Genomic DNA, 23,496 nt, shown 5'->3' with positions numbered 1-23,496 from the left:
CTTTGTTATAGTGATGACGTACATGCGCTTTACTAGTGCATCTCTAACTCACTGCTGTCTGCTTTGTTATAGTGATGACGTACATGCGCTTTACTAGTACATCTCTATCTCACTGCTGTCTGCTTTGTTATAGTGATGACGTACATGCGCTTTACTAGTGCATCTCTAACTCACTGCTGTCCGCTTTGTTATAGTGATGACGTACATGTGCCTTACTAGTACATCTCTATCTCACTGCTGTCTGCTTTGTTATAGTGATGACGTACATGCGCTTTACTAGTACATCTCTATCTCACTGCTGTCTGCTTTGTTATAGTGATGACGTACATGCGCTTTACTAGTACATCTCTATCTCACTGCTGTCTGCTTTGTTATAGTGATGACGTACATGCGCCTTACTAGTACATCTCTATCTCACTGCTGTCTGCTTTGTTATAGTGATGACGTACATGCGTTTTACTAGTACATCTCTATCTCACTGCTTTCTGCTTTGTTATAGTGATGACGTACATGCGCTTTACTAGTACATCTCTATCTCACTGCTGTCTGCTTTGTTATAGTGATGACGTACATGCGCTTTACTAGTACATCTCTATCTCACTGCTGTCTGCTTTGTTATAGTGATGACGTACATGCGCCTTACTAGTACATCTCTATCTCACTGCTGTCTGCTTTGTTATAGTGATGACGTACATGCGTTTTACTAGTACATCTCTATCTCACTGCTGTCTGCTTTGTTATAGTGATGACGTACATGCGCTTTACTAGTACATCTCTATCTCACTGCTGTCTGCTTTGTTATAGTGATGACGTACATGCGCTTTACTAGTGCATCTCTAACTCACTGCTGTCTGCTTTGTTATAGTGATGACGTACATGTGCCTTACTAGTACATCTCTATCTCACTGCTGTCTGCTTTTTTATAGTGATGACGTACATGCGCTTTACTAGTACATCTCTATCTCACTGCTGTCTGCTTTGTTATAGTGATGACGTACATGCGCTTTACTAGTGCATCTCTATCTCACTGCTGTCTGCTTTGTTATAGTGATGACGTACATGCGCCTTACTAGTACATCTCTATCTCACTGCTGTCTGCTTTGTTATAGTGATGACGTACATGCGTTTTACTAGTACATCTCTATCTCACTGCTGTCTGCTTTGTTATAGTGATGACGTACATGCGCTTTACTAGTGCATCTCTAACTGCTGTCTGCTTTGTTATAGTGATGACATACATGCGCTTTACTAGTACATCTCTAACTGCTGTCTGCTTTGTTATAGTGATGACATACATGCGCTTTACTAGTGCATCTCTAACTGCTGTCTGCTTTGTTATAGTGATGACATACATGCGCTTTACTAGTACATCTCTAACTGCTGTCTGCTTTGTTATAGTGATGATATACATGCGCTTTACTAGTACATCTCTATCTCACTGCTGTCTGCTTTGTTATAGTGATGACGTACATGCGCTTTACTAGTGCATCTCTATCTCACTGCTGTCTGCTTTGTTATAGTGATGACGTACATGCGCTTTACTAGTACATCTCTATCTCACTGCTGTCTGCTTTGTTATAGTGATGATGTACATGCGCTTTACTAGTGCATCTCTATCTAACTGCTGTCTGCTTTGTTATAGTGATGATGTACATGCGCTTTACTAGTACATCTCTATCTCACTGCTGTCTGCTTTGTTATAGTGATGATGTACATGCGCTTTACTAGTGCATCTCTATCTCACTGCTGTCTGCTTTGTTATAGTGATGACATACATGCGCTTTACTAGTACATCTCTAACTGCTGTCTGCTTTGTTATAGTGATGATATACATGCGCTTTACTAGTACATCTCTATCTCACTGCTGTCTGCTTTGTTATAGTGATGACGTACATGCGCTTTACTAGTACATCTCTAACTGCTGTCTGCTTTGTTATAGTGATGATATACATGCGCTTTACTAGTACATCTCTATCTCACTGCTGTCTGCTTTGTTATAGTGATGACGTACATGCGCTTTACTAGTGCATCTCTATCTCACTGCTGTCTGCTTTGTTATAGTGATGACGTACATGCGCTTTACTAGTACATCTCTATCTCACTGCTGTCTGCTTTGTTATAGTGATGATGTACATGCGCTTTACTAGTGCATCTTTATCTAACTGCTGTCTGCTTTGTTATAGTGATGATGTACATGCGCTTTACTAGTACATCTCTATCTCACTGCTGTCTGCTTTGTTATAGTGATGATGTACATGCGCTTTACTAGTACATCTCTAACTGCTGTCTGCTTTGTTATAGTGATGATATACATGCGCTTTACTAGTACAGCTCTAACTGCTGTCTGCTTTGTTATAGTGATGATATACATGCGCTTTACTAGTACATCTCTATCTCACTGCTGTCTGCTTTGTTATAGTGATGACGTACATGCGCTTTACTAGTACATCTCTAACTGCTGTCTGCTTTGTTATAGTGATGATATACATGCGCTTTACTAGTGCATCTCTATCTCACTGCTGTCTGCTTTGTTATAGTGATGACGTACATGCGCTTTACTAGTACATCTCTAACTGCTGTCTGCTTTGTTATAGTGATGACGTACATGCGCTTTACTAGTGCATCTCTATCTCACTGCTGTCTGCTTTGTTATAGTGATGACGTACATGCGCTTTACTAGTGCATCTCTATCTCACTGCTGTCTGCTTTGTTATAGTGATGACGTACATGTGCTTTACTAGTACATCTCTATCTCACTGCTGTCTGCTTTGTTATAGTGATGACGTACATGCGCTTTACTAGTGCATCTCTATCTCACTGCTGTCTGCTTTGTTATAGTGATGACGTACATGTGCTTTACTAGTACATCTCTATCTCACTGCTGTCTGCTTTGTTATAGTGATGATGTACATGCGCTTTACTAGTGCATCTCTATCTCACTGCTGTCTGCTTTGTTATAGTGATGACGTACATGCGCTTTACTAGTACATCTCTATCTCACTGCTGTCTGCTTTGTTATAGTGATGACGTACATGCGCTTTACTAGTACATCTCTATCTCACTGCTGTCTGCTTTGTTATAGTGATGACGTACATGCGCCTTACTAGTACATCTCTATCTCACTGCTGTCTGCTTTGTTATAGTGATGACGTACATGCGTTTTACTAGTACATCTCTATCTCACTGCTTTCTGCTTTGTTATAGTGATGACGTACATGCGCTTTACTAGTACATCTCTATCTCACTGCTGTCTGCTTTGTTATAGTGATGACGTACATGCGCTTTACTAGTACATCTCTATCTCACTGCTGTCTGCTTTGTTATAGTGATGACGTACATGCGCCTTACTAGTACATCTCTATCTCACTGCTGTCTGCTTTGTTATAGTGATGACGTACATGCGTTTTACTAGTACATCTCTATCTCACTGCTGTCTGCTTTGTTATAGTGATGACGTACATGCGCTTTACTAGTACATCTCTATCTCACTGCTGTCTGCTTTGTTATAGTGATGACGTACATGCGCTTTACTAGTGCATCTCTAACTCACTGCTGTCTGCTTTGTTATAGTGATGACGTACATGTGCCTTACTAGTACATCTCTATCTCACTGCTGTCTGCTTTTTTATAGTGATGACGTACATGCGCTTTACTAGTACATCTCTATCTCACTGCTGTCTGCTTTGTTATAGTGATGACGTACATGCGCTTTACTAGTGCATCTCTATCTCACTGCTGTCTGCTTTGTTATAGTGATGACGTACATGCGCCTTACTAGTACATCTCTATCTCACTGCTGTCTGCTTTGTTATAGTGATGACGTACATGCGTTTTACTAGTACATCTCTATCTCACTGCTGTCTGCTTTGTTATAGTGATGACGTACATGCGCTTTACTAGTGCATCTCTAACTGCTGTCTGCTTTGTTATAGTGATGACATACATGCGCTTTACTAGTACATCTCTAACTGCTGTCTGCTTTGTTATAGTGATGACATACATGCGCTTTACTAGTGCATCTCTAACTGCTGTCTGCTTTGTTATAGTGATGACATACATGCGCTTTACTAGTACATCTCTAACTGCTGTCTGCTTTGTTATAGTGATGATATACATGCGCTTTACTAGTACATCTCTATCTCACTGCTGTCTGCTTTGTTATAGTGATGACGTACATGCGCTTTACTAGTGCATCTCTATCTCACTGCTGTCTGCTTTGTTATAGTGATGACGTACATGCGCTTTACTAGTACATCTCTATCTCACTGCTGTCTGCTTTGTTATAGTGATGATGTACATGCGCTTTACTAGTGCATCTCTATCTAACTGCTGTCTGCTTTGTTATAGTGATGATGTACATGCGCTTTACTAGTACATCTCTATCTCACTGCTGTCTGCTTTGTTATAGTGATGATGTACATGCGCTTTACTAGTGCATCTCTATCTCACTGCTGTCTGCTTTGTTATAGTGATGACATACATGCGCTTTACTAGTACATCTCTAACTGCTGTCTGCTTTGTTATAGTGATGATATACATGCGCTTTACTAGTACATCTCTATCTCACTGCTGTCTGCTTTGTTATAGTGATGACGTACATGCGCTTTACTAGTACATCTCTAACTGCTGTCTGCTTTGTTATAGTGATGATATACATGCGCTTTACTAGTACATCTCTATCTCACTGCTGTCTGCTTTGTTATAGTGATGACGTACATGCGCTTTACTAGTGCATCTCTATCTCACTGCTGTCTGCTTTGTTATAGTGATGACGTACATGCGCTTTACTAGTACATCTCTATCTCACTGCTGTCTGCTTTGTTATAGTGATGATGTACATGCGCTTTACTAGTGCATCTTTATCTAACTGCTGTCTGCTTTGTTATAGTGATGATGTACATGCGCTTTACTAGTACATCTCTATCTCACTGCTGTCTGCTTTGTTATAGTGATGATGTACATGCGCTTTACTAGTACATCTCTAACTGCTGTCTGCTTTGTTATAGTGATGATATACATGCGCTTTACTAGTACAGCTCTAACTGCTGTCTGCTTTGTTATAGTGATGATATACATGCGCTTTACTAGTACATCTCTATCTCACTGCTGTCTGCTTTGTTATAGTGATGACGTACATGCGCTTTACTAGTACATCTCTAACTGCTGTCTGCTTTGTTATAGTGATGATATACATGCGCTTTACTAGTGCATCTCTATCTCACTGCTGTCTGCTTTGTTATAGTGATGACGTACATGCGCTTTACTAGTACATCTCTAACTGCTGTCTGCTTTGTTATAGTGATGACGTACATGCGCTTTACTAGTGCATCTCTATCTCACTGCTGTCTGCTTTGTTATAGTGATGACGTACATGCGCTTTACTAGTGCATCTCTATCTCACTGCTGTCTGCTTTGTTATAGTGATGACGTACATGTGCTTTACTAGTACATCTCTATCTCACTGCTGTCTGCTTTGTTATAGTGATGACGTACATGCGCTTTACTAGTGCATCTCTATCTCACTGCTGTCTGCTTTGTTATAGTGATGACGTACATGTGCTTTACTAGTACATCTCTATCTCACTGCTGTCTGCTTTGTTATAGTGATGATGTACATGCGCTTTACTAGTGCATCTCTATCTCACTGCTGTCTGCTTTGTTATAGTGATGACGTACATGTGCTTTACTAGTACATCTCTAACTGCTGTCTGCTTTGTTATAGTGATGACGTACATGCGCTTTACTAGTACATCTCTAACTGCTGTCTGCTTTGTTATAGTGATGATATACATGCGCTTTACTAGTGCATCTCTATCTCACTGCTGTCTGCTTTGTTATAGTGATGACGTTCATGCGCTTTACTAGTGCATCTCTATCTCACTGCTGTCTGCTTTGTTATAGTGATGACATACATGCTCTTTACTAGTACATCTCTATCTAACTGCTGTCTGCTTTGTTATAGTGATGACGTACATGCGCTTTACTAGTACATCTCTATCTCACTGCTGTCTGCTTTGTTATAGTGATGACGTACATGCGCTTTACTAGTACATCTCTATCTCACTGCTGTCTGCTTTGTTATAGTGATGACGTTCATGCGCTTTACTAGTGCATCTCTATCTCACTGCTGTCTGCTTTGTTATAGTGATGACATACATGCGCTTTACTAGTACATCTCTATCTCACTGCTGTCTGCTTTGTTATAGTGATGACGTACATGCGCTTTACTAGTACATCTCTAACTGCTGTCTGCTTTGTTATAGTGATGACGTACATGCGCTTTACTAGTACATCTCTATCTCACTACTGTCTGCTTTTTTATAGTGATGACGTACATGCGCTTTACTAGTACATCCCTATCTCACTGCTGTCTGCTTTGTTATAGTGATGACGTTCATGCGCTTTACTAGTACATCTCTAACTGCTGTCTGCTTTGTTATAGTGATGATGTACATGCGCTTTACTAGTACATCTCTAACTGCTGTCTGCTTTGTTATAGTGATGACGTTCATGCGCTTTACTAGTGCATCTCTATCTCACTGCTGTCTGTTTTGTTATAGTGATGACGTACATGCGCTTTACTTGTGCATCTCTATCTCACTGCTGTCTGCTTTGTTATAGTGATGACGTACATGCGCTTTACTAGTACATCTCTATCTCACTGCTGTCTGCTTTGTTATAGTGATGACATACATGCGCTTTACTAGTACATCTCTATCTCACTGCTGTCTGCTTTGTTATAGTGATGACGTACATGCGCTTTACTAGTGCATCTCTAACTGCTGTCTGCTTTGTTATAGTGATGACGTACATGCGCTTTACTAGTACATCTCTATCTCACTGCTGTCTGCTTTATTATAGTGATGACGTACATGCGCTTTACTAGTACATCCCTATCTCACTGCTGTCTGCTTTGTTATAGTGATGACGTACATGCGCTTTACTAGTACATCTCTATCTCACTGCTGTCTGCTTTGTTATAGTGATGATGTACATGCGCTTTACTAGTGCATCTCTATCTAACTGCTGTCTGCTTTGTTATAGTGATGATGTACATGCGCTTTACTAGTACATCTCTATCTCACTGCTGTCTGCTTTGTTATAGTGATGATGTACATGCGCTTTACTAGTGCATCTCTATCTCACTGCTGTCTGCTTTGTTATAGTGATGACGTACATGTGCCTTACTAGTACATATCTAACTGCTGTCTGCTTTGTTATAGTGATGACGTACATGCGCTTTACTAGTACATCTCTAACTGCTGTCTGCTTTGTTATAGTGATGACGTACATGCGCTTTACTAGTGCATCTCTATCTCACTGCTGTCTGCTTTGTTATATTGATGACGTACATGCGCTTTACTAGTACATCCCTATCTCACTGCTGTCTGCTTTGTTATAGTGATGACGTACATGCGCTTTACTAGTGCATCTCTATCTCACTGCTGTCTGCTTTGTTATAGTGATGACGTACATGCGCTTTACTAGTGCATCTCTATCTCACTGCTGTCTGCTTTGTTATAGTGATGACGTACATGCGCTTTACTAGTACATCTCTATCTCACTGCTGTCTGCTTTGTTATAGTGATGATGTACATGCGCTTTACTAGTGCATCTCTATCTAACTGCTGTCTGCTTTGTTATAGTGATGACGTTCATGCGCTTTACTAGTACATCACTAACTGCTGTCTGCTTTGTTATAGTGATGACGTACATGCGCTTTACTAGTACATCTCTGTCTCACTACTGTCTGCTTTGTTATAGTGATGACGTTCATGCGCTTTACTAGTACATCTCTAACTGCTGTCTGCTTTGTTATAGTGATGACGTACATGCGCTTTACTAGTGCATCTCTAACTGCTGTCTGCTTTGTTATAGTGATGACGTACATGCGCTTTACTAGTGCATCTCTATCTAACTGCTGTCTGCTTTGTTATAGTGATGACGTACATGCGCTTTACTAGGCATCTCTATCTCACTACTGTCTGCTTTGTTATAGTGATGACGTACATGCGCTTTACTAGTGCATCTCTATCTAACTGCTGTCTGCTTTGTTATAGTGATGACGTACATGCGCTTTACTAGTGCATCTCCATCTCACTGCTGTCTGCTTTGTTATAGTGATGACGTACATGCGCTTTACTAGTGCATCTCTAACTGCTGTCTGCTTTGTTATGGTGATGATATACATGCGCTTTACTAGTGCATCTCTATCTCACTGCTGTCTGCTTTGTTATAGTGATGACGTTCATGCGCTTTACTAGTACATCTCTAACTGCTGTCTGCTTTGTTATATTGATGACGTACATGCGCTTTACTAGTGCATCTCTATCTCACTACTGTCTGCTTTGTTATAGTGATGACGTACATGCGCTTTACTAGTGCATCTCTATCTCACTGCTGTCTGCTTTGTTATAGTGATGACGTACATGTGCTTTACTAGTACATCTCTATCTCACTGCTGTCTGCTTTGTTATAGTGATGACGTACATGCGCTTTACTAGGCATCTCTATCTCACTACTGTCTGCTTTGTTATAGTGATGACGTACATGCGCTTTTCTAGTGCATCTCTAACTGCTGTCTGCTTTGTTATAGTGATGACGTACATGCGCTTTACTAGTGCATCTCTATCTCACTGCTGTCTGCTTTGTTATAGTGATGACGTACATGCGCTTTACTAGGCATCTCTATCTTACTGCTGTCTGCTTTGTTATAGTGATGACGTACATGCGCTTTACTAGTGCATCTCTATCTAACTGCTGTCTGCTTTGTTATAGTGATGACGTACATGCGCTTTACTAGTGCATCTCTAACTGCTGTCTGCTTTGTTATAGTGATGACGTACATGTGCTTTACTAGTACATCTCTATCTCACTGCTGTCTGCTTTGTTATAGTGATGACGTACATGCGCTTTACTAGTACATCTCTATCTAACTTCTGTCTGCTTTGTTATAGTGATGACGTACATGCGCTTTACTAGTGCATCTCTAACTGCTGTCTGCTTTGTTATAGTGATGACGTACATGCGCTTTACTAGTGCATCTCTATCTAACTGCTGTCTGCTTTGTTATAGTGATGACGTACATGCGCTTTACTAGTGCATCTCTATCTAACTGCTGTCTGCTTTGTTATAGTGATGACGTACATGCGCTTTACTAGTGCATCTCTATCTAACTGCTGTCTGCTTTGTTATAGTGATGACGTACATGCGCTTTACTAGTGCATCTCTATCTAACTGCTGTCTGCTTTGTTATAGTGATGACGTACATGCGCTTTACTAGTGCATCTCTATCTCACTACTGTCTGCTTTGTTATAGTGATGACCTACATGCGCTTTACTAGTGCATCTCTATCTAACTGCTGTCTGCTTTGTTATAGTGATGACGTACATGCGCTTTACTAGTACATCTCTATCTCACTGCTGTCTGCTTTGTTATAGTGATGACGTACATGCGCTTTACTAGTACATCTCTATCTCACTGCTGTCTGCTTTGTTATAGTGATGACGTACATGCGCTTTACTAGTGCATCTCTATCTAACTGCTGTCTGCTTTGTTATAGTGATGACGTACATGCGCTTTACTAGTACATCTCTATCTCACTGCTGTCTGCTTTGTTATAGTGATGACGTACATGCGCTTTACTAGTACATCTCTATCTCACTGCTGTCTGCTTTGTTATAGTGATGACGTACATGCGCTTTACTAGTGCATCTCTATCTAACTGCTGTCTGCTTTGTTATAGTGATGACGTACATGCGCTTTACTAGTACATCTCTAACGGCTGTCTGCTTTGTTATAGTGATGACGTACATTCGCTTTACTAGTGCATCTCTATCTCACTGCTGTCTGCTTTGTTATAGTGATGACGTACATGCGCTTTACTAGTACATCTCTATCTCACTGCTGTCTGCTTTGTTATAGTGATGACGTTCATGCGCTTTACTAGTACATCACTAACTGCTGTCTGCTTTGTTATAGTGATGACGTACATGCGCTTTACTAGTGCATCTCTATCTCACTGCTGTCTGCTTTGTTATAGTGATGACGTACATGCGCTTTACTAGTACATCTCTATCTCACTGCTGTCTGCTTTGTTATTGTGATGACGTTCATACGCTTTACTAGTACATGTACATCTCTAACTGCTGTCTGCTTTGTTATAGTGATGACGTACATGCGCTTTACTAGTGCATCTCTATCTTACTGCTGTCTGCTTTGTTATAGTGATGACGTTCATGCGCTTTACTTGTGCATCTCTATCTCACTGCTGTCTGCTTTGTTATAGTGATGACGTACATGTGCTTTACTAGTGCATCTCTATCTCACTGCTGTCTGCTTTGTTATAGTGATGACGTACATGCGCTTTACTAGGCATCTCTATCTTACTGCTGTCTGCTTTGTTATAGTGATGACGTACATGCGCTTTACTAGTGCATCTCTATCTTACTGCTGTCTGCTTTGTTATAGTGATGACGTACATGCGCTTTACTAGTACATCCCTATCTCACTGCTGTCTGCTTTGTTATAGTGATGACGTACATGCGCTTTACTAGTGCATCTCTAACTGCTGTCTGCTTTGTTATAGTGATGACGTACATGCGCTTTACTAGTACATCCCTATCTCACTGCTGTCTGCTGTGTTATAGTGATGATATACATGCGCTTTACTAGTACATCTCTATCTCACTGCTGTCTGCTTTGTTATAGTGATGACGTACATGCGTTTTACTAGTGCATCTCTATCTAACTGCTGTCTGCTTTCTTATAGTGATGATGTACATGCGCTTTACTAGTACATCTCTAACTGCTGTCTGCTTTGTTATAGTGATGACGTACATGCGCTTTACTAGTACATCTCTATCTCACTGCTGTCTGCTTTGTTATAGTGATGACGTACATGCGCTTTACTAGTACATCCCTATCTCACTGCTGTCTGCTTTGTTATAGTGATGATATACATGCGCTTTACTAGTACATCTCTATCTCACTGCTGTCTGCTTTGTTATAGTGATGACGTACATGCGTTTTACTAGTGCATCTCTATCTAACTGCTGTCTGCTTTCTTATAGTGATGACGTACATGCGCTTTACTAGTACATCTTTAACTGCTGTCTGCTTTGTTATAGTGATGACGTACATGCGCTTTACTAGTACATCTCTATCTCACTGCTGTCTGCTTTGTTATAGTGATGACGTACATGCGCTTTACTAGTACATCCCTATCTCACTGCTGTCTGCTTTGTTATAGTGATGACTTACATGCGCTTTACTAGTGCATCTCTAACTGCTGTCTGCTTTGTTATAGTGATGACGTACATGCGCTTTACTAGGCATCTCTATCTTACTGCTGTCTGCTTTGTTATAGTGATGACGTACATGCGCTTTACTAGTGCATCTCTATCTTACTGCTGTCTGCTTTGTTATAGTGATGACGTACATGCGCTTTACTAGTGCATCTCTATCTCACTGCTGTCTGCTTTGTTATAGTGATGACGTACATGCGCTTTACTAGTACATCTCTATCTCACTGCTGTCTGCTTTGTTATAGTGATGATGTACATGCGCTTTACTAGTGCATCTCTAACTGCTGTCTGCTTTGTTATAGTGATGACGTACATGCGCCTTACTAGTACATCTCTATCTCACTGCTGTCTGCTTTGTTATAGTGATGACGTACATGCGCTTTACTAGTACATCTCTATCTCACTGCTGTCTGCTTTGTTATAGTGATGACGTACATGCGCTTTACTAGTGCATCTCTATCTAACTGCTGTCTGCTTTGTTATAGTGATGACGTACATGCGCCTTACTAGTACATCTCTATCTCACTGCTGTCTTCTTTGTTAGAGTGATCACGTACATGTGCTTTACTAGGCATCTCTATCTAACTGCTGTCTGCTTTGTTATAGTGATGACGTACATGCGCTTTACTAGTACATCTCTATCTCACTGCTGTCTTCTTTGTTATAGTGATGACGTACATGTGCTTTACTAGGCATCTCTATCTTACTGCTGTCTGCTTTGTTATAGTGATGACGTACCTGCGCTTTACTAGTGCATCTCTATCTAACTGCTGTCTGCTTTCTTATAGTGATGACGTACATGCGCTTTACTAGTACATCTCTATCTAACTGCTGTCTGCTTTCTTATAGTGATGACGTACATGCGCTTTGTGGAAGATTACTCGGAGCCACAACCGTCCGTTTTCTATCAGACGCCCCAAAATGAGCACATCTACCAGCAGAAGAACAAGCACCTACGAGAAGTATACGGTTTTAACGACTCCTTCAGTAGCCTCGATTCCGGGCATGAGTCCATTCCGCCTCCTGCGCTGCCCCCAAAGCAGAGACAGTTGGTGAGTGCAAATCTACGTGACTCCCACCTCAGATTAGCGAGTGCATTCCTTTATTAATTTCAGTGTGTGGGGGATGTGCTTGTTGCTGCCCACACCTTATGTCACTTATACAGTCCGTGCCAGTTGTCTGTAAATCATCACTAAATGTGTGTGTATCCCTCCTCTGCAAGTGTTATAATAAGGTTTGTGTGTGAGAAGGTAGCCGGGAAGCAAAGCATTGTACCATGGTTGGTATAAGCATCTGTCAAATGGTACTTAAAGATGAAAGAAAACAGTTCCTCGAGGCAGAGTACAGTTCTTATATAATGTTGTCTCCATCTGCTCAGGAGGACTTCACACTGAACACTTATCTTTACAACCCTTTTCACTCTCTTGCATATATTTCTGGTTGCTACTGTTTGTAAAGGAAGTGGGATTCAGAAATCTGCCGTCATGTACATATAAGCAGAATGTAATATGCAGTTAGTAAAACAGATATAAAGTGTGTGTGTGTATGTATATTATATACTGTAACTCCTTATTGTGTATTATGTAGTGCATCACACATTATTTTCATATTAGCCGCTCCATCATGATGGCTGACATGATCCAGATAAAGAAGCGCACAGCAAGTACATGACACATGTTCCTTTTAGCAACCTCACCAAGGCTTCATCACATTTTACCTGAAGTAGGAGCAGTGATCTGATCTTGGCTGTCACTCGGCCCACAGAGAGGCTCGGCTTGTCTGCTGCCAGTCAGTATAGTGTGCTGTCATATAGCAGTGGTTTTATTATACAATTCTTGTGGTAGGTGTTAGTCAGGGCACCTGCTGTCATTTTATTGTTCGTATCTATGACAACATTCACTTATTTACTATGACAGCATTTATCCCTGCCCTATTTATGATTTTACCTGCGGCCATTTGCACTCGCTCATTAAATGGACATTAAATACTAATAAAAAATGATAAAACGAATTCTGTATTTAAAGCAAAGAATAGCCGGAGAACAACTTTATTATTTACTTCTACTAGAGGGCAGTGCTGTTTCCTGTCATGTAGTGCACCAGACACCTACCTAGGTATCTCTTTAGCACAGAATACCATGGGGATTAAGCAAATGTGTTAATCAAAGTAAATTAGTAACTTTATTTTTATTGTATGCTGTGTCTGACTCACAAAAGAAAAAAGTTGTCTTTCATTTCCCTTTAGTTGTTTTACAGCCAAATCTATTTTATTTGGGTTAAGGGGCTTTTAATTTCACATTTCTGTAGTTAAACATAATTGTCTTTATGACTTGTAGTGCTTGTTGAGCATGAATTCATTGGCTTTGTTGTTGAGTATATTGCACTCTATTTATCACAATTGTATTTCTTTGTCCCATTAAAGAGCAGTGCAATGTTGTGATAAATTAGCATGTGGAGCGGTGCTTGACGCTTGTGAGGTTTTGTTTACAACTAATTACAGGCCACATGTTAATAGCTGTGAATTGTACACAGCTGAGGGTGCTCTGATCAGCAGCCTGAAGATTAATATTCAGGCAAATGCCAACTAACTCGTGTTACACTGATTTCTCCAACATAGGTGTGTCCGGTCCACGGCGTCATCCTTACTTGTGGGATATTCTCTTCCCCAACAGGAAATGGCAAAGAGCCCAGCAAAGCTGGTCACATGATCCCTCCTAGGCTCCGCCTACCCCAGTCATTCTCTTTGCCGTTGTACAGGCAACATCTCCACGGAGATGGCTTAGAGTTTTTTAGTGTTTAACTTTATCACTGGGGGCAAGGGCCACGCCCTTCCTCAGGATAGGTCTTTTCAAGACCAAAAATAAACCTAAGTTTCGTCCCTTTCGCAGAAACGGATCAGCCCCAAGGGCTACGTCCTCTAAGCAGGAAGGTAATACTTCTCAAGCCAATCCAGCCTGGAGACCTATGCAAGGCTGGAACAAAGGAAAGCAGGCCAGGAAACCTGCCACTGCTACCAAGACAGCATGAAATGCGGGCCCCCGATCCGGGACCGGATCTGGTGGGGGGCAGACTCTCTCTCTTCGCTCAGGCTGGGGCAAGAGATGTTCTGGATCCTTGGGCGCTAGAAATAGTCTCCCAAGGTTATTCTCTGGAGTTCAAGGGGCTTCCTCCAAGGGGGAGGTTCCACAGGTCTCAGTTGTCTTCAGACCACATAAGAAGACAGGCATTCTTACATTGGGTAGAAGACCTGCTAAAAATGGGAGTGATTCATCCTGTTCCATTAGGAGAACAAGGGATGGGGTTCTACTCCAATCTGTTCATAGTTCCCAAAAAAGAGGGAACGTTCAGACCAATCTTAGATCTCAAGATCTTGAACAAGTTTCTCAAGGTTCCATCGTTCAAGATGGAAACCATTCGAACACTTCTTCCTTCCATCCAGGAAGGTCAATTCATGACCAAGGTGGATTTCAAGGATGCGTATCTACATATTCCTATCCACAAGGAACATCATCGGTTCCTAAGGTTTGCATTCCTGGACAAGCATTTCCAGTTCGTGGCGTTTTCTTTCGGATTAGCCACTGCTCCTAGGATTTTCTCATAGGTACTAGGGTCCCTTCTGGCGGTGCTAAGACCAAGGGGCATTGCTGTAGTACCTTACTTGGACGACATTCTGATTCGAGCGTCGTCCCTTCCTCAAGTAAAGGCTCACACGGACATTGTCCTGGCCTTTCTCAGATCTCACGGATGGAAAGTGAACGTGGAAAAGAGTTCTCTATCTCCGTCAACGAGGGTTCCCTTCTTGGGAACTATAATAGACTCCTTAGAAATGAGGATTTTTCTGACAGAAGCCAGAAAAACAAAACTTCTAGACTCTTGTCGGATACTTCATTCCGTTCCTCTTCCTTCCATAGCGCAGTGCATGGAAGTGATAGGTTTGATGGTAGCGGCAATGGACATAGTTCCTTTTGTGCGCATTCATCTAAGACCATTACAACTGTTCATGCTCAGTCAGTGGAATGGGGACTATTCAGACTTGTCTCCGAAGATACAAGTAAATCAGAGGACCAGAGACTCATTCCGTTGGTGGCTGTCCCTGGACAACCTGTCACAAGGGATGACCTTCCGCAGACCAGAGTGGGTCATTGTCACGACCGACGCCAGTCTGATGGGCTGGGGCGCGGTCTGGGGATCCCTGAAAGCTCAGGGTCTTTGGTCTCGGGTAGAATCTCTTCTACCGATAAATATTCTGGAACTGAGAGCGATATTCAATGCTCTCAAAGCTTGGCCTCAACTAGCGAGGGCCAAGTTCATACATCAACCATCAGGGGGGAACAAGGAGTTCCCTAGCGATGGAAGAAGTGACCAAAATCATTCTATGGGCGGAGTCTCACTCCTGCCACCTGTCTGCTATCCACATCCCAGGAGTGGAAAATTGGGAAGCGGATTTTCTGAGTCGTCAGACATTGCATCCGGGGGAGTGGGAACTCCATCCGGAAATCTTTGCCCAAGTCACTCAACCGTGGGGCATTCCAGACATGGATCTGATGGCCTCTCGTCAGAACTTCAGAGTTCCTTACTACGGGTACAGATCCAGGGATCCCAAGGCGGCTCTAGTGGATGCACTAGTAGCACCTTGGACCTTCAAACTAGCTTATGTGTTCCCGCCGTTTCCTCTCATCCCCAGGCTGGTAGCCAGGATCAATCAGGAGAGGGCGTCGGTGATTTTGATAGCTCCTGCGTGGCCACGCAGGACTTGGTATGCAGATCTGGTGAATATGTCATCGGCTCCACCATGGAAGCTACCTTTGAGACGAGACCTTCTTGTTCTAGGTCCGTTCGACCCACTCCAGCTGACTGCTTGGAGATTGAACGCTTGATCTTATCAAAGCGAGGGTTCTCAGATTCTGTTATTAATACTCTTGTTCAGGCCTGAAAGCCTGTAACCAGAAAAATTACCACATAATTTGGTATATCTGTTGGTGTGAATCTGCAGGATTCCCTTGGGACAAGGTTAAGATTCCTAAGAGTCTATCCTTCCTTCGAGAAGGATTGGAAAAAGGATTATCTGCAAGTTCCTTGATGGGACAGATTTCTGCCTTGTCTGTGTTACTTCACAAAAAGCTGGCAGCTGTGCCAGATGTTCTAGCCTTTGTTCAGGCTCTGGTTAGAATCAAGCCTGTTTACAAAATTTTGACTCCTCCTTGGAGTCTCAACCTAGTTCTTTCAGTTCTTCAGGGGGTTCCGTTTGAACCCTTACATTCCGTTGATATTAAGTTATTATCTTGGAAAGTTTTGTTTTTGGTTGCAATTTCTTCTGCTAGAAGAGTTTCAGAATTATCTGCTCTGCAGTGTTCTTCTCCTTATCTGGTGTTCCATGCAGATAAGGTGGTTTTGCGTACTAAACCTGGTTTTCTTCCAAAAGTTGTTTCTAACAAAAACATTAACCAGGAGATAGTTGTGCCTTCTTTGTGTCCTAATCCAGTTTCAAAGAAGGAACGTTTGTTGCACAACTTGGATGTAGTTCGTGCTCTCAAATTTTACTTAGCAGCTACTAAGGATTTCAGACAAACTTTGTCTTTGTTTGTTGTTTATTCTGGTAAACGGAGAGGTCAAAAAGCAACTTCTACCTCTCTCTCCTTCTGGATTAAAAGCATTATCCGATTGGCTTATGAGACTGCCGGACGGCAGCCTCCTGAAAGAATCACAGCTCACTCCACTAGGGCTGTGGCTTCCACATGGGCCTTCAAGAACGAGGCTTCTGTTGATCAGATATGTAAGGCAGCGACTTGGTCTTCACTGCACACTTTTTCTAAATTTTACAAATTTGATACTTTTGCTTCTTCTGAGGCTATTTTTGGGAGAAAGGTTTTGCAAGCCGTGGTGCCTTCCATTTAGGTGACCTGATTTGCTCCCTCCCTTCATCCGTGTCCTAAAGCTTTGGTATTGGTTCCCACAAGTAAGGATGACGCCGTGGACCGGACACACCTATGTTGGAGAAAACAGAATTTATGTTTACCTGATAAATTACTTTCTCCAACGGTGTGTCCGGTCCACGGCCCGCCCTGGTTTTTTTAATCAGGTCTGATAATTTATTTTCTTTAACTACAGTCACCACGGTAACATATGGTTTCTCCTATGCAAATATTCCTCCTTAACGTCGGTCGAATGACTGGGGTAGGCGGAGCCTAGGAGGGATCATGTGACCAGCTTTGCTGGGCTCTTTGCCATTTCCTGTTGGGGAAGAGAATATCCCACAAGTAAGGATGACGCCGTGGACCGGACACACCGTTGGAGAAAGTAATTTATCAGGTAAACATAAATTCTGTTTTTCTTTTTAATGACACAATGAGTCCACGGATCATCTAAATTCTATTAGGAATACCGCTCCTGCCCAGCAGGAGGCGGCAAAGAGCACCACAGCAAAGCTGTTAAATAGCTCCTCCCTTCCCTCCCACCCCAGTCATTCTCTTTGCCTACGTTAAGAGCAAGGAGGTGGCAAATTTAGGTGTTAGAAAAGATTCTTCAATCAAGAGTTTATTATTTTTAAAGTAGTACAAGATTGTGCTGCTTTGTCCTGGGGTGTAGCCGTAGTCCATATCAGTCTCTTCAGTAGAGCAGTGGTGACTTTAGAGCAATGGGAACTTGTGGGACATAATTCTCACTGCGCCTCCCATACTGATGATGCCCTAACTCTGAAAAACTAAGAGATCTTACTCAGTCCTTTCTTTTTTTGTCGCAGGTCCATGTGAGGGAGAGGACCTCTCAAACCTGGCAGCTGTCTTGCTATCAGGCAGAATATGAGGTAAGTGCTGACTTTAAATTCGTGGGATTAACGGATCTCAGAAAAAGTTAGACACCTTACTTCATAAGAGGGACATATAAGGAAGCCTTTATTAAAATTGGGCACTTTATATTTTGGCACATAAATTCTCCTTTGTATCAGGATACATTATGGGGACAGCATAGACACAGGCACTGGGGCAGGTAATTCATTTGGCGGTGTTTACATCTCCCGGCGATTACTTAACAATTAAGGCAGACCGGGAGATCTTTGTATTGGCCACGATGGGCGGTACAAGAGGAGGCGGCGGCAATTGGGTTGCGCTCCTTTTTCCTCTCACTCCCTAACAACGGAAGGTGAAGTTCTTATGTTGGTTTCTATTACGCATCTCAAAATATGCCTGTTTAGTCAGAGACAGTCTTCTACTGCTGCGAGTTCCGAATCTGTCAGTGTGGGAACGGCTCCTGCTCAGAGGATTCAACGGTCAGGTTGGCAGCTTAGCAAAGTTTTGCTGAGGTGCTCTGCAGTTTTAGTTAAGACCTCTGTCCTGTCTAGCTTTAATAAATTAGTTAAAGGAAAAAAAGTTACTGTTTAAAATTTAAAGAGACAGTAACGTTTTTTGTATGCTTTGATTTTCTTAAAAGATTTATACTTTTTATGAAAAATTGTTTTCATTGTGAGTCAGAATGGACCAAGAGGCCTTACAAGGGGTCACTTGTTCTTTATGTTTTGATGCCAATGTGGAACCACCAATCCCTTTCTGTTCCTCATGCATTGAGAGAACTTTAAACTATAGGGATAGACTTTTATCTGAGCAAACATTTTCAAAAGAGGATGTTGTTCAGGAATCCAATGACAATGTTCAATTTATGCCACAGATTTCTCCACAAGTGTCCAAAATTTTACCGCCCTCACATGCAGTGCCATGCGATTCCTCCATAGCTCCTGCTGGGGTTACTTTACAAAACATCGCTTCTCTCATGTCTTCTGCAGTTTCAGATGCGTTGTCTGCTTTTCCAGTGTTGCAGGGAAAGCATAAGAGGAAAATCAGACATTCAGTAAGCGAGGTTTCTGACGCAGTTGTTGCTATTGCGGATGCCCCCTCCCAGAAGTCTGAGGAGGGGATACAGTAGTAGCTTCTGAAGGTGAAATTTCAGATTCTGACAGTGTAATCCCTCTTACTGATACTGAAGTGGTATCCTTCAGGTTTAAGCTAGAACACCTCCGTCTGCTACTTAAAGGGACACTGAACCCAATTTTTTTTCTTTCGTGATTCAGATAGAGCATGCAATTTTATGCAACTTTCTAATTTACTCCTATTATCAATTTCTCCAACATTGGTGTGTCCGGTCCACGGCGTCATCCTTACTTGTGGGAATATCTCTTCCCCAACAGGAAATGGCAAAGAGTCCCAGCAAAGCTGGCCATATAGTCCCTCCTAGGCTCCGCCCACCCCAGTCATTCTCTTTGCCACGGAGATGGTTAAGAGTATGTGGTGTTTAGTTGTAGTTTTTTATTCTACTATCAAGAGTTTGTTATTTTAAAATAGTGCTGGTATGTACTATTTACTCTGAAACAGAAAGAGATGAAGAATTCTGTTTGTGAGAGGAAGATGATTTTAGCTGACAGTAACTAAAATCCTTTGCTGTTTCCACATAGGACTGTTGAGATGAAGTAACTTCAGTTGGGGGAAACAGTTAGCAGACTTTTCTGCTTAAGGTATGACTAGCCATATTTCTAACAAGACTGTGTAATGCTGGAAGGCTGTCATTTCCCCTCATGGGGACCGGTAAGCCATTTTCTTAGTCTCAAGCAGAATAAAGGGCTTAATATGGGCTATAAAACTGGTAGACACTTTTATGGGCAAAATCGATTGCTTTATTTGGGCATTTTATACATGTTTATGCTGGCATTTCACATTTATAAACTTGGGGAACTGTAGGCTGAGCCTCATTTTCGCGCCATTACTGCGCAGTTGTTTTTGAGAGCAAGACATGCAGATGCATGTGTGAGGACCTGAGAATAGTTGGAAAAGTTCCTAGAAGGCGTCATTTGGTATCGTATTCCCCTCTGGGCTTGGTAGAGTCGCAGCAAAGGCTGTAGCTGGGACTGTAGAGGGGTTAAAACTGTAACCGGCTCCGGTTTCGTTATTTTAAGGGTTAAAGCTCTGAAAATTGGTGTGCAATACTTTTAATGCTTTAAGACACTGTGGTGAAATTTTGGTAAATTTTGAACAATTCCTTCATATTTTTTCACATATTCAGTAATAAAGTGTGCTCTGTTTAAAATTTAAAGAGACAGTAACGGTTATGTTTTAAAACGGTTTTTGTGTTTTACTGACAAGTTTAAGCCTGTTTAACATGTCTGTGCCTTCAGATAAGCTATGTTCTATATGTATGAAAGTCAATGTGTCTCCCCCTTCTAAATTATGTGATAATTGTGCTAAAGCGTCCAAACAAAGTAAGGACAGTACTGTCACAGATAATGAAGTTGCCCAAGATGATTCATCAGATGAAGGGAGTAGACATGGTTCTACATCATCTCCTTCTGTGTCTACACCAGTTTTGCCCACGCAGGAGGCCCCTAGTACTTCTAGCGCGCCAATGCTTATTACCATGCAACAATTGACGGCTGTAATGGATAACTCCATAGCAAATATTTTATCCAAAATGCCTGCATATCAGAGAAAGCGCGATTGCTCTGTTTTAAACACTGAAGAGCAGGAGGGCGCTGATGATAATTGTTCTGTCATACCCTCACACCAATCTGAAGGGGCCATGAGGGAGGTTTTGTCAGATGGGGAAATTTCAGATTCAGGAAAAATTTCCCAACAGGCTGAACCTGATGTTGTGACATTTAAATTTAAATTAGAACATCTCCGCGCACTGCTTAAGGAGGTGTTATCTACTCTGGATGATTGTGACAACCTGGTCATTCCAGAAAAATTATGCAAGATGGACAAGTTCCTAGAGGTTCCGGTGCACCCCGACGCTTTTCCTATACCCAAGCGGGTAGCGGACATAGTGAATAAGGAATGGGAGAAGCCCGGCATACCTTTTGTTCCCCCTCCTATATTTAAGAAATTATTTCCTATGGTCGACCCCAGAAAGGACTTATGGCAGACAGTCCCTAAGGTCAAGGGGGCAGTTTCTACTCTAAACAAGCGCACTACTATTCCTATCGAGGATAATTGTGCTTTCAAAGATCCTATGGATAAAAAATTGGAGGGTTTGCTTAAAAATATTTTTATACAGCAAGGTTACCTTCTTCAACCCATTTCGTGCATTGTTCCTGTCACTACCGCAGCGTGGTTCTGGTTCGAGGAACTAGAAAAGTCGCTCAGTAGAGAGACTCCATATGAGGAGGTTATGGACAGAGTTCACGCACTTAAGTTGGCTAACTCTTTTATTTTAGATGCCGCTTTGCAAATAGCTAGATTAGCGGCGAAAAATTCAGGGTTTGCAATTGTGGCGTGCAGAGCGCTTTGGCTAAAGTCTTGGTCAGCGGATGTATCATCCAAGACAAAATTGCTTAATATCCCCTTCAAGGGTAAAACTCTCTTTGGGCCAGAATTGAAAGAGATTATCTCAGACATCACTGGGGGAAAGGGCCACGCCCTCCCACAAGATAGGCCTTTCAAAGCCAAGAATAAGTCTAATTTTCGTTCCTTTCGTAATTTCAGGAACGGACCGGGCTCTAATTCTGCATCCTCTAAGCAAGAGGGTAATACCTCACAGACCAAACCAGCCTGGAAACCGATGCAAGGCTGGAACAAGGGTAAGCAGGCCAAGAAGCCTGCCGCTGCCAACAAAACAGCATGAAGGAGTAGCCCCCGATCCGGGACCTGATCTAGTGGGGGGCAGACTCTCTCTCTTTGCTCAGGCTTGGGCAAGAGATGTTCAGGATCCCTGGACGCTAGAAATAGTTTCTCAGGGTTATCTTCTATAATTCAAGGAACTACCCCCAAGGGGAAGGTTCCACATGTCTCACTTATCCTCAAACCAAATAAAGAGACAGGCATTCTTACATTGTGTAGAAGACCTGTTAAAGATGGGAGTGATACACCCAGTTCCAACGGCGGAACAAGGAATGGGATTTTACTCAAATCTGTTTGTAGTTCCCAAAAAAGAGGGAACTTTCAGACCAATCCTGGATTTAAAGATCCTAAACAAATTTCTCAGAGTACCATCGTTCAAGATGGAAACCATTCGAACGAGTCTACCCACAATTCAGGAAGGTCAATTTATGACTACCGTGGATCTAAAGGATGCGTATCTACATATCCCTATCCACAAAGAACATCATCAGTTCCTAAGGTTCGCCTTTCTGGACAAACATTACCAGTTTGTGGCCCTCCCATTCGGGTTAGCCACTGCTCCAAGGATTTTCGCAAAGGTACTCGGATCCCTTCTAGCGGTTCTAAGACCAAGGGGCATTGCAGTAGTACCGTACTTGGACGACATTCTAGTACAAGCGTCGTCTCTTTCAAAGGCAAAGGCTCACTCAGACATCGTTCTGGCCTTTCTCAGATCTCACGGATGGAAGGTGAACATAGAAAAAAGTTTCCTGTCTCCGTCGACAAGAGTTCCCTTCTTGGGAACAATAATAGATTCCTTAGAAATGAGGATTTTCTTGACAGAAGTCAGAAAGTCAAAACTTCTAAACACTTGTCAAGTTCTTCATTCTATTCCTCGTCCTTCCGTAGCTTAGTGCATGGAAGTAGTAGGATTGATGGTTGCAGCAATGGACATAGTTCCTTTTGAGCGAATTCATCTAAGACCATTACAACTGTGCATGCTGAAACAGTGGAATGGGGACTATACAGACTTGTCTCCAGTGATTCAAGTAGATCAGAAGACCAGAGACTCACTCCGTTGGTGGCTAACCCAGGATCACCTATCCTAGGGAATGAGCTTCCGCAGTCCAGAGTGGGTCATCGTCACGACCGACGCCAGCCTAGTGGGCTGGGGCGCGGTCTGGGAATCCCTGAAAGCTCAGGGACTGTGGTCTCGGGAAGAGTCTCTTCTCCCGATAAACATTCTGGAACTATGAGCGATATTCAATGCTCTCAGGGCTTGGCCTCAGCTAGCAAAGGCCAGATTCATAAGATTCCAATCAGACAACATGACGACTGTTGCTTACATCAACCATCAGGGCGGAACAAGGAGTTCCCTGGCGATGAGAGAAGTGACCAAAATCATAAAATGGGCGGAGGATCACTCCTGCCACCTATCTGCGATCCACATCCCAGGAGTGGAAAACTGGGAGGCGGATTATCTGAGTCGTCAGACATTCCATCCGGGGGAGTGGTAACTCCACCCGGAGATATTTGCCCAGTTGACTCAATTATGGGGCATTCCAGACATGGATCTGATGGCGTCTCGTCAGAACTTCAAGGTTCCTTGCTAC

The 23,496-nt window shown here is 42.3% G+C and overlaps 1 protein-coding gene across 6 annotated transcripts in view; it reads left to right on the top strand.

Moving 5' to 3' along the window:
* The window catches only part of RAPGEF1 (Rap guanine nucleotide exchange factor 1), a 270,865-nt gene that overhangs the window by 149,473 nt on the left and 97,896 nt on the right, over positions 1-23,496 (top strand). For all 6 annotated transcript variants that reach the window (XM_053695533.1, XM_053695530.1, XM_053695528.1 and 3 more), the window contains exon 10: positions 12,157-12,359. In XM_053695533.1, the coding sequence (XP_053551508.1) occupies positions 12,157-12,359 (203 nt within the window). The remainder of the gene's footprint in view (positions 1-12,156; positions 12,360-23,496) is intronic.

This window comes from Bombina bombina, chromosome 12, assembly GCF_027579735.1.
Source record: "Bombina bombina isolate aBomBom1 chromosome 12, aBomBom1.pri, whole genome shotgun sequence".
In the NCBI taxonomy this organism is placed as follows: domain Eukaryota; kingdom Metazoa; phylum Chordata; class Amphibia; order Anura; family Bombinatoridae; genus Bombina; species Bombina bombina.
Note: the sequence above shows the minus strand (reverse complement) of the source record. Positions and strands in the feature narration are given on the sequence as shown.